The sequence below is a fragment of the Apaloderma vittatum genome, unplaced genomic scaffold (assembly GCF_000703405.1).
Source record: "Apaloderma vittatum isolate BGI_N311 unplaced genomic scaffold, ASM70340v1 scaffold19371, whole genome shotgun sequence".
NCBI classification, from domain to species: domain Eukaryota; kingdom Metazoa; phylum Chordata; class Aves; order Trogoniformes; family Trogonidae; genus Apaloderma; species Apaloderma vittatum.
In genome coordinates, this window is record NW_009699836.1 from 23,681 (window position 1) to 36,604 (window position 12,924).

At 36.7% G+C, this 12,924-nt stretch overlaps 1 protein-coding gene across 1 annotated transcript in view; it reads right to left on the bottom strand.

Moving 5' to 3' along the window:
• LOC104266992 (centrosomal protein of 128 kDa-like) overlaps positions 1–12,572 on the bottom strand; it is a gene marked incomplete at its 3' end in the record, with an annotated part of 30,844 nt that extends 18,272 nt beyond the window's left edge. The window contains exons 1-6 of the mRNA XM_009878562.1: positions 12,426–12,572; positions 10,937–11,023; positions 8,673–8,799; positions 7,624–7,745; positions 5,444–5,535; positions 4,646–4,718 (exon numbers count right to left, since the gene is read on the bottom strand). Of these exons, the coding sequence (XP_009876864.1) occupies positions 4,646–4,718; positions 5,444–5,535; positions 7,624–7,745; positions 8,673–8,799; positions 10,937–11,023; positions 12,426–12,572 (648 nt within the window). The remainder of the gene's footprint in view (positions 1–4,645; positions 4,719–5,443; positions 5,536–7,623; positions 7,746–8,672; positions 8,800–10,936; positions 11,024–12,425) is intronic.
• Positions 12,573–12,924: the final 352 nt, after the last annotated feature.

Consider the following 12,924-nt stretch of genomic DNA (forward strand, 5'->3'; position numbering starts at 1 on the left):
TCCCAAAACTCAGCAGAAATTGACCAATAGATTCAAACATTCAGTGGTACAGAGCTGTCAAATACATTTAGACTTTGTGATGGGTTTCAAGAAAATCAGATCCTGGACAGAGGTGAGCTCATAAATATCTAATTTAGGAAAATGGGGAGAACTCAAGCCATTGTTCCTCTGTTTCGGCTGTCAGCAAAATACATGCATTTAGTCTGAAATTAAGTATTAGCCTATTTAGTATTCTAAAAAATATACTAGGTTGAAAACATAAGAAAATAAAGCTAGCAGTGAAGTTGGAATAATGCAAAGAAAATGTCATTGGACTTTGGAGGTATAGGTATTATCTCCCTGTTTTTATAGCCTTTCTGACCTTCTTCAGTTTGTCACAGAGCCTGTGACACACAAAAATGGGGATTAAAAGAAAATAAATTAGAAGCAGTTAAGATAACTCATTAATTAATGCATGGAGAAGAAACTCTAAAACTCACTTCTATCCCAAATGACCCTGACTCAGAACAACATTTCTACCATCAGAGTACACATCTTGTCCTTTGGATTTTACCAAAAGCCTTAGTGTAGACAAGTGATTCACTAAAGAACAGTACAAAGCACACAGAGGCTCTACATAACGACATGAAATACTAGCACTAAATTATTAATTTCACAACATATTAAAATGTGATTTCAAGGATACATTTTTCAAGTAACACAGACTACCTCAATGACAATCACTAAGAGAAATCGCTCTGCATAAGGCTTTAATGTAGCAGGAAAATTTATGAAACTGGATTAACCTATCAAAAAGTTTCCACATCACCAATTAAACACAAAGTATAGAATGTCCTGTTTAAATCCAGGGTGACATTTAAGTCACACAGCTAAATATAACATTGTGGAAGATGGTAGATGCTTAAGCTACAAAAAGCAGCATCCTACTTCTTGAATTTCTCTCCTGTTTTTCAGCTTTTCACTGTTATTTCTAGTGCATAAGTCTTGCTGACTGAGATCCGTTTCAACAGATTTTTGCTGCCTTTCTTGTTATGACCTATTTTATCATCAATGCAGACTTGAAACAGAAGTGTTAAAATCACAAAAATAGCAAACTGCTTTCACGGATGCCGCTTTAAATATTGTTAAACTTTTCTCTCATGGCAAATCATACTACGTGATACACATTTTACAAGTGACCAGTACAGTGTCAAAAATCCCTGTATCAGATCTTCTGAAGGACAGTTCCATATTTGACAACAATCCTGGTCCTCTGAGATACTGTAACCATTAACTCCATGTGAGACCCATTTCACTTGACATTGCTGTCTTTTTTCCACAGACACAGCCTACACTAACCTTCTAACGGTGCCATCTCAATTAAGCATCAACTTAATTTGAACAAATCTATGTTCCAGTGCAGTTGCTTTCTATGCATAAAAGTTATCTTCTTGTGCTATTCAGGATGTGCTTCGTCATTCAGGAGATTGCAACAAAGAGGGATATCTTATGCAACCATAAAATTCTTTCAATTGTTTATCAGTCTGTATGAGTAATCCTCTACAGCAAACATCCAAACTCTTTTCAAGAAACAAGGAATCTCACAAACTGTCTAGATAAGAGGTTTTTATAGAGTTGTAGAACTTGCAGATTTATACCAAAACCACACATATTCTCAAGACCATGGAGAGGGCTTGATTTGAAACGGGCAGCCAACTACACCTGTGTCACCACCTCAGATGTCCTCTGCTTCTTATTCTGACGTGGAAAAGGCCCCCTTTAAAGGCAAAATTAATGTACACTGATTGTGTTGTGTGGCTTTGAAAGTATTCAGATTCAGCATCAAAAAGGCTCTAACCTTTAATAAAATCAAATTCTGAACAAGTGACTCAGAACAGCTGTAGGGATTAGGCCTTCATCACCACACATCTACATACAGGCAATTTTCAAACACTGATTAGACTGAGCAGTACAGCTGTAAGAATTTAGATGAATGTCCCTACATAAACGAAGGCTCCAGGACACTGAACTGAAAAGAATATTTCTAGCACAAACTCATCCTGTCAAATTATCAAAATTTCAAGTTGATAATTTATCACCAAGAATCATACAGTAGAGTTAAAATAGAAGGATGGCAATGTTAGAGGTGATAAACACTCCAAAGAGAAATGATAAAGGCAACAAGGACAAAGGTTCCCGCACAACCTTGCACAAAGAATTTGTGAGGAATAAAGTATTTCCTCCTACTCAACTCACTTGCACCAAAAGGAAATCAATTCTGACTTAAATAATCTCTTTAGAAGAATTCCTAAACACAGACAGGCACTAAAGGATCTCAAAAACCTACAGTAACAGAGGACACTTTCTGCATTTCCTTCATCTCACCCCTTCTGTCAGCTTCATCAATATAACAGTAAGCTTTGAACATGGGCAAAGTATCACACCTAGTATCAGAGAGCCAGATGAAAAGCAGAATGTTCCTATCACTAGGTTTTTTCAGCACTGTGGAATTGCAATTGCCTGGATACAATGAGTGAAGAAGCATGTCAGAATTCTTCAGTCTGAAGAGAAACTGGATCCTCTGAAAAGCCTCTGAAGAAACCGATCAACCTCCTCTAATGAAAATTAGGAAATGAAAATGCAGTTAGATTAAAAAAAAAAACTCAGCAAAAACCATACAGCAGCTCGACAATAACAAAGAAAAGCCAACCAAAAAAATAACCAAACAAATCAACCAAAACATACCAAACACACACACAACTGAAAAAGACAAACTACCACCAAAGTCGTAACTTGTCTCACAATATGTGATCTATCCAGAGAACTCCTTGCTATAGGACAAGATGATAAAGATAGGCAAGTTATGACATATTTGGATAAGTTCCAGAAAATAAATGTATGGAGGGATTACTAAGTACAGAAAGTAAAAATAAATTCCACATCAAGAAGCTCCAAGTCACAAGTGATTAGACTAATATTGTGCAGAATTATATCAGATGTCTTTCTATTCTAATATCATTTACTAAACATCCACTTTTTGACCATTCATCGCACATGACCAGATCTTTCCTAACTACGTATTTCTTCTGCAAATTGAACCCCAGAAATTGTTTCAACCCTTCATGAAAGTTTTTGGAAGAGCAGCTTTTTTTATTTTTCCCCTTTTTTTGTTTTGCCTCCTCTTTCCAGTCTTGTCTCCCTGCAGCTAACTGAAATGTTTATGTCTTCACTAAAAGAGTATTATTAAACATTTCAGCTTTCATAGTTTTATTGGGAGATAATGTTCTCTCCTAACCAAGAGATTTACTCTTCTGGTCTTCCTCTTACCGTTCACTACAGAAGGCTTCCTTGTTACACTTTACATCTCTCATTTTTTGTTCCTCTTAGGTCAGAAGTTGTACCATTCATTTTCAAATCTTGAAATCCTACTATAGGAGGTCACAAAGAGCTAGCTGGTTTTTTTCATTAATGAAAAAACAGCGGCTGCCAGTATTCCAGAGGACTGAGGAAGAAGATTTACTTCTCTTATTCAAAGGGATTGAACATTGTAGTGGAGCTAGTTGTTGCACTTATTTTCTTGAAACTATCCTGGTTAAAACTTACTGAGTTCACTAATTTCCTGGTACATGTAATAGGAAAAAAAACATAAGTATGCTGAGAAGTAGGCCACAGCACGAAAATCTCAGTTTTGCAAGTATCAAGAATTCGTTATCAGATCAACTTATTTTATCCTGCCAGCCTATTAGGAGAAAGCAGAACTAACTTTCTAACAAAGACATCCTGTTATATATTTTGAGGAAGGCTGACAAGGGAAGCCTTCCTCCACTGATGGATTCTACCACATCAAGTGTATAACTGGTCCTGATAGACCACAGTTGCTTGAATCCCCCTCCAAATTCATCTAGAATCAGGAACTTCCACAAGTACAATAATTAAGTCTGCTGGTGCTAACAAGTGGTCTGCGCCAACAGTATTGTTATCAGTTTCAAACGTATCATGAAAACTGCATTTTTAGGGCAAGAAAATGAAGACACACAATACTTGCACTGAAAATTCAACATTGCTACTGATACCACATTAATACTTACAGAGAGCATACATCCAAGTCTTACACATCAAGAACTACTTACACAACCTTCACCTCCTAACTACGGGGGAGATCCTCAACTTCTTTTCCAGCAGATAAAGGAAGCAAAAAAAGAAGGAGACTATCATGGTTGTCCTGCCTTCTTTGTCACATTTGTCATAGAGCCTTCAGATAAGAGTGCAGCCCAAAGAGACTCCTCTCATTACACTGCACAGATAAGGACTAAAAAGGACAGGGAGGGAGGAAGCAATACTATTCATCGTCTTCATATAGGAAAGCTTGTCCAAAAGGTATCTTCAACAAGTATGATAGTGTGCAAATCAATGTTCCAAGTTAAAAAGCAGGTTTCTCCAAGACTGTGAATTTTGAAACAGAAAAAATTCACTACATACACACTTGTAAAGCATTGTTACTTTAAACAAGTACCCAAAATATAAAACCTGTCTTGCTGATTTCATTAGGGAAGGGTATATATACTAATATGTGGTATTCATTATCAACACACACACTGAACTAGAAGCCCATATCCTGCTCTAGAATACTAAATATAAAACATCTTCTCATGTTAGACACACTCACCGTTTCTTGTCTTTGGGACTCAGTGAGCTTTTCAGACAATTCTTCTAGAGTCTTTCTTAATTCAGCATCAGTCCTTCAAAGACAAATACAGTTAAGACAGTATTCTTCAGCGCAAAAAATAAATATCAGCTGTGATGATTTTAAGCAGCAACAACCTCATGGATTTTTATGCTACTTCCATTTGTTCTACAGCCTCTAAAATCCTAGCATAATTAGAAAATTCATGATAAAAAGCATTTCCATTCTTTAAGTGAAGATAACGAAGAATCTAGTTTGAAAGGCTAGGTATCAGGTCAACAAGTACGGAACTATGAACATGGTTACACAGTCCTTTTGAACAGTCCTAATTCCTGCTAGGAATTAGTGGACTAAGTCCTGTTACTGCTATTAGACAAAGCACCACAGGGTGAGACAATATGTACTTTAAAAAAAAACACATTATGGCCTGCATAAGGGCTTGCCTCAAGACTGCAGCACCAAAACCAAATAAGGAGAAAAGGTGTAATAAAACAAATTCCCAAGTCCTTGTAATATTATCCATATATAAAAAAGGGGGGAAAAGCCACACATGCTATACAAATCCAAACTGATGGGTGTTATTTACATTTTTAAATACTGTACAGGATTACATGAAACAAGCAGTTCACAATACGGCTTTCATCTACACGCTGTGCAATACCTCACTCTCCCCAAAATTATTTTTTTAATACAAAAGAATGAAGGTGCTGAAGAATCACTTAAAAGCATAACACTTATTTTCCACAGTATTCTTCACACAGAGTTATATTCTGTTTATACCGATTTCTTCTTGAAATCTCCCGACTGATGTCATCTCCCAGGCGAACTTGTTCACTACTGAGATCTCGAAGAGACTGGTGGAAAGAATGCAGCTGTAAATTAAGGTACACAAATTAAGCAAAGGCTTAGGAACCCTTTCTTCCATGATATTCTAAAGGTAAGTATATACATATAAACACACCTTTTAAAACAAAGCAAATAAAAATAACAAACAAAATAACAAAATTCCAGGAATTGCAGATGAGTGTGGATGAGGCTTGTATGCTTCTATTTCAATCAATCTTTCACAACACCTGCTCACTGAAACCTAATTTTCAATGCATTATTTGCTAAAACTACAGGGTTCTTTACCCTGGTTCAGAGCTTGGTCATTTCAGTTATCTGACAGTGCATCATCTTTTTAACCTAATGGAAAGCAAGTTGAAACATCTGAACAGTTAAAGTCAGGAGAGGCACATTTCCTGCTTGAAAGAGTCCAGCACAGAGCCACAAAGATGATGGAGTGGGACACCTCCCTTAAGAAGAAAGGCTGAAGGAGTTGGGTCTCTTTAGTTTGGAGAAGAGGAGGCTGAGGGGTGACCTCATCAATATTTATAAATGCAAAAAGGGTGAGTGTCAGGAGGACGGAGCCAGGCTCTTCTCAGTGATGTCCAATGATAGGACAAGGGGCACCGGGTGCAAGACGAAGCATAGGAGGTTCCACAAAAACATGAGGAAAAACTTTTTCACTGTGAGGGTGACAGAGCCCTGGCACAGGCTGCCCAGGGAGGTTGTGGAGTCTCCTTCTCTGGAGACATTCAAAACCCGCCTGGACGTGTTCCTGTGTGACCTACTGTAGGGGATCCTGCTCTGGCAGGGGGGCTGGACTAGATGATCTTTCGAGGTCCTTTCCAATCCCTGACATTCTGTGAAATGTTTGTATAAAGTGAAATGAAGTCCTATCCAGCTATATATGTATATATATATTACTACAAAAGCTTGTATATGAAACTGGAAGTGACCAAGCAGAACACTACAACGTATTCAAAGCACTGAGGAAAGGTATTTTACCTTCCCAACACTTTACATGCTCTACTAGACAGCTTTATTCAGAGTTTGAAAAAAGAAAACCCACAAAAACAGAAACCATCACAACCCACACATCTATTTTCCTCTGTGAAACCTCCCACTTCCCCAGTGCAGCAGTCCCCAAATTTATAGTCAAAGTTTGTAAGGGAGTAGTTAAAAAAGTAACAGGTCATCCATCCTTCATGGGATAAAAAGTGGCAGTTAATCCATTCTAACCCAACCTACAGCTATCAACAGCTCAGTGGCCAGGACCATCACTACGAAAAACCCTGGTTTCTAATATCCCCTTGTTCAAATCAGTCCATAAAGGGATTCACTCAAGTAGGTCTAGACACTTTACTGAAAGAGTAAAACCAGGTACTGAAATCTCCTCTCTATCTGTAGGATACAGAAAGGCTATAATCTTACCAATTAAAGTAATTATTTTTTTTCTGAAGACTCTGCAAGCAGACCGAAGTTGAGGAGTATGAAAATTACCAGTGTGACACAAATCCTCTCCTCCTCACATCATGTACCTGAAGTACAGCATCAAGCTATTCCACACACAGGTCAGATACAGAATCAAGAGAACTAGCTGGCTCAGAATCCAACCAGGCTACACTGAAGTAAACAGCAAAGACAACAATCCTGTGCTGAAGCATAGAATCAAATCATAGAACAATTCAGGTTGGAAAAGACCCTTGGGATCATCGAGTCCAACCATTAACCGTACACTACAAGTTCACCCCTAAACCATATCATCCAACGCCAGAATAATCCCCTTTAAAGTCACACTGGATTTAAGCACGTAGGTGAATGTTCATCACATACTCAGAGAGGATTTTTCTTTTGCAAATATGGTCTCAAAAGAATAGAGGTTATTTTCATACATTCCTTTTGATATCACTACCATCTGCATCTTTTTTTCTATGATAGATTTGCATGAAACTTCGTGACAGACAGACACAAGAAGTGAGTGTCTAACAAATAATGAACATAACACTGAAAGCACACTTCATAAATGAAACATTCCCAGCTGCACCATCAGAATAAATGCATCTGATGTAAAAGCAAAGAGCCTGGTGACCACACATGGCCTATTTGGGGAAGCAACTCCCGTTAGTGATCTGTACCTGGTCCAAATTATCTGCCTCACTGACAAATCGAACACTTGCAGATCTAGACCTCCGGTGTTTATTGCCCTGTGAGTCTCCATAATCCCTGAGAGGAGAAGTAGGCAGGAAGTGGTGGTTTCCTTTATGAGATAAAAGATAAAAAAAATAAGTAGGAAATGTTTGCATGGGAAACTTTTCATTCTGCTTCACAAAAAACGTATGTTTCATCTTGCCAATATCCTTATAGGACACATTACACACAACTACTGAAGTTATACAAAATGTACAGGTATATATTTTATTTGGCTTTTCACAGGATTCTTCTTCAATTTTTTTTTTTTCTGGAATATAGGTTTGTTAGGGGAAAGAAAGAGGTTTCTTTTGTTCCTCCAAGGAAAAGGTATGGTTTTTTTCCTCAAATTTTATTTGCCCAAGCAACAGCTTTTCCTACACCTGGATCTACTATAGCTTCAAACTACAGTACCTCACAGCTTTTACATTAGAAAAAGTATAGTTTCAGAGCTTTCTACTAAAATATATTAAATGCTATTTCTAGGAGGAGTACTCCTCCCAAATACACATTTTCCTAAAATATAATGAATTTTCAGAGCAACATATAAGAAAAAAATACTTTTCTTTAGGTTATATATTGGTTCAGTTTTCCATTTTCCACTGAGCCTTACATGACTTCATCCACATATCCGTAAGCAGGCACTTAAATTTTAACTTTCCTTTTTGCTGTGAAGCACACTTCAGAAGCTGAAATGCCTTCTGGATTTGACCTTAACTTGTAGGTAGCTACAGCTCACACAGTAGACAAAGAATCTTCTCTACTGAAAGAATCAATGTTTCATTTAGATCTCTTGGGATATCAGCAGAAAAGATTAAGGTATAAAAATTTACTAAATAAACAACCATATAACACAGGTCTCTCAAATTTCTTAACTGAATTTCTTTGAAGTAAATTCATGCCACTATCTTTGCACATTTCTCTTCTTAATTTCCCCTTTCCATACAAGAGTTATAAGACACAATTTAAGTATACTCAAGAACCTTCATTATTTTACCTGACACTCCTTCTCCATCCAGATCACTAGGGAATAAGCTTGAGAGAGAAGCACTTCTCATTCCAGAGTTCCAGGTTAATCGCTGGTTTCTTAACTGACCTATAGATTGTTCCAGTGTTTCTTTTAGCTGCAGAGAAATTACAATTTACTGAAATGTGAACACAGACTGATTAAAAAAAAAAACAAAACATATAAAATACTATTTTTAAAAAACATCATTAAGAGAATCAAGACCATTTTTAAGCCAAGCATAGCTATGAATTAATAACAGCTTTTCTTTAATACCTCCTAGCTATAGTAAAACATGTTTCCAACATTTAAGCAACTTCAAATACCAAGTTTCTTAAAACAGTAATACAACACACCAGGAAGAAAATTGTCTCCTACAACCGAAATAAGACCTATTTGCTTAAGCAATGCTCAATCCTGCCAAGTCCAGAAAACACCTTCGAACAATTTTTTTTTTAAATTGCAATTTTTCTATGAGCCCTACCTGGAATCAATTTGACACGTGGCTATCAAATTTCACCAAGCAGCTTTACATCAAGCCCTGCTTTTAGTAGTTACACTTCCAGAAAAAGGTAGCCATTCTCTAGGCACATAATGGAATCAGTGAAGTCAGCAGAAGTATAATACAGAGCACGTAAGGAGAGAACAGTGTTTCCACCATCAGAAAATCAGCAGTAGCAACAATGAAATAAAGTTCTAAGCAGCAAACCTTCCTGACCCTGTAAGTTATGCGGCAAGTTTTGCATTGGTCCACGTGCAGGCACCAGGCACCTCAAAGAAGGGTAGTGAGACCAATCTATAAATTATAATGTAAAATAATTCCTCTGTAGCCCAGTAGTCACCAGTTCATAAATGCAAATATGCTATATGATGGTCTGAATAAAGTCTTTTTTAAGGTAAAGACCACAAAGAATTCAAGAGTCAGACATTACGATATTCAGCATAACTGCCAGAACCTAAACACAAATCCCACTTGGGGCAAAATATTCTTTAACAATCTTGTCTAATATGGTAGAAACACTAGATCAACCACCACTGTGAAAGAGTCCTCAACATCTCAGCTTCCAAATGAGAAAATTTTTTAAGTTTTATTATAGAAGGAAAATAGATTCACTATTTCCTGACCCCAGCTGTTTCTTCCCACATACCAAATACATACAACATCTATTCTAAGTGGAAACTTCTGCTTCAGAAAGGGAGGAGGAGTTCAGAGAACCATGTTACCTTTACTAATAAGATTAATTTTTCTCTATTTTTGAAAGCTCAGGCAGGAGTCTCTAGATTTCTCCTCCACTTGAGCCACAATTAAAAGCCACCTAGCATGACTAAGGATGGAGATTTAAGTCAAAACTAAATTTGAGTGATGCCTCATTCATCTTTATGTTTCCCAATAGAAAGTCTTTCCAGAAGAATTACATTGAACTAAACTTAGTATCAGCATCTGTTAAAAACAGAGAACCTTAAATGGTCCTAAACTTCATCAGAAATTCCACAAATTCAATACCTAAGCAGTGTTTATAAAGACACAAACAGCATTCAAACAGAAGAAAAAGAGACATACAATATCCCCATTTACTTCCATGCAGAATGTGCATACTAATATAGAAAGCAAGCTGTCTGAAGAAAACAAGCCTTCTTTTCTACGGATTTGCTTTTTCTCTCTACCCTCACATGTATCTGTTTCAAAGTGGCAACTGTTGCAGTTTGTTTGAAACTAAGTTATAAACCTCTTTAACCCTACTAGTAGTTTTTTTTTTACTTTCTCCACGCAGACACCCATTTTCAACTTGTAGAAGTTCAATATTTGTAAGAATTTCACTGCTTCTGCAATTTATAGAAACCTAGTCAACAGGTTCAGAAGTTATTGTAGAATGACAGGAAGAAACCTACACCAGGATGATCACAATCTCATGTCCTATTAAAATTCAGTTTTTATCTTATCACTTATTCATACAAAAGAAACAGATTCCCTAATACTCTGTTTCAGCTACGCACTTTGTATTTGGCATACTATAACATAACAGTCTGCTTGGTGCTTATAAATCAGAAAAGTAACAAAGCTACAAAAACTGTCAGAGTTTCATTATGTAACATGTTACTATAGTTTGGTTTAGATTGCTCAAGTAAATATGAAAAGTTTCTGTTTACATCTACTCAACTCTTGATACATTCTGTCCATTTCTACCAAGTCTTCAGCCATGAATGCTATCAGCAGAAAAGATTTAAGAAGTTAAGATAAACTAAAAGTTGCTCACAGTTGCTATTGCTTCAGTTTGTTCCTTGTTGTATTCTCTGTATTGTCCTAGCAAGTGGTCAACATGTCTTAGATTTCTGTTGGTATCCTTAAAAAAAAAAGTTTAAGGAAGAAAAGTCAAAACAGAAATCTACTCTAATGAAACATTTCTGTTCTCTTTACTATGCTTGGTTTATAAGAGTAAATCACAACACAAGTGCTTTTAAAAGGGTCTAAGCATTCAAAACGCTACTCAAGTAACCAGAATCTGAAGATGTACAGCATGGCTAATGGGAAAAAAAAAAAAAAAATAGCAACAAAAAAATGCTGTCATTTACAGTACAACAGTAAGGGCTGAGCTTAGAATAACAAGTTTTGCAAGTTTCAGTCACTCTGTAGAAAAACCTTTTTAATCCTAAGATCTTAATGCTACCTGCCTGCAAAACAGAATTAAGATAACTGAGAAATAACATATTTTTGAAGATCAGCACAGTAGGTAAGGTCTCAGCATGAGCACCCTCTGACCACATGAAAAGCTGGATCAGATGGCAGATCTGCTGAAAAGGAGTCCACATAAAAAAAACCAATTAGTTTAATATCAGAATTTCAGAAAAGCAGCTAGAAAGACATTAGACAGAAACAAGGCAGTACCAAAGAGTCCTTTTAAAAAATAGTCAGACTGCATTCTTATTAACTCAACTCTTCTCTAGATTTATTACTATTTTCTAGCTAAGAAGTTTCGAAGTTTATATTCAGAATTCTACATAGATTTTTCTCTGATCACATATTTAAAACAAAAAAAGGAAAAAAGCCAAACAGTTCTTCAACACAATTGATAATACATAAACTAACCCACTCCAGTTATTCAGAATTGTCAGCTACAGAAGAACGGGAATGACTTCTCAAGAAATAAATGGTGTCAAGATAGCTAAATGTCTCCTCCCATTTGCAGAACAGATTCAGGGACTTCCTCCACTGAAAAAGCAGGAACAAGATGAACACTTTGTCCTGCTTGGATATGGATCTCTTAGAAGTTTACAAATACTGCTCCTCACTACGCTGTTCCACATCTAGAAAATATTTGAACTGTATCATGAGGGAAGTGACTGACTATATATTTACTTTACCAGGTAGGAACTGGGGAATTTGTACAAGACAACAAAGATGGGGCTGGAACCTTCTGCTACAAAATTTAATGCCGCTTATGAGAACGTGAAAAAGTTTATTTGGCATTATTCAGTTGGGTACCTTTATAAACAGAACTACCAAATACATCATTGTTTCTGACAAGATTCTATTACTGCCTAAAATAATGGCTGTATAAAAACGTAACAAGTCACATACTTTTAGGTCAAAGGCAATATGGCCAATTTCCCAAAACCTTTTTGTTTCGCACAGAAAATGTTTCCCATCGGTATAGTATGTTCCACAACTTCAGAAATCAAAATTTTACTCTATGTTACAGAGATGCAGACTCTATAAATACTTTAAAACCACACTTGGTAAACAACCTGTAAAGTGCTTGCTAAAGTATGGATCTTTTCTGTAACTTCTTCAGCACCGTAGTTCTGAGTTCTGTTGTGGGATGCTCTCAAAGGTGCCCGCCTTCCTCTTCGACCCCTGGGAAAGTTCTCTGAATCACTGGATGAATCTGCCATTAGTATCTTGAAACCTAGGCAGGAAAACCAGGGGAAAAAAAAAAAATTCAATGAATTTTAAATCCTGATTGTAACGGAACAGTCTGACTTACACAATATTCCCAAAGCAAATTCATAGAGTCAGACTACATTTAACATTAGACTTTCTGGAGCAAGTCAGCAAGATAGGCTTTTGAAGATCTTGCAGCGGCTTCTCAGTTATTATGTTTGTTCATACCATGAATCAGCGTGAAGATGCAAACAGCAGAGCCCATTAGGAGAGCACTACATCAAAAGATACACTATCACTGCTGGAAAGTATTCAGTACTCAGGATAAGACCATAACCCAAAATGAGTTCTCCTCCCAAAATA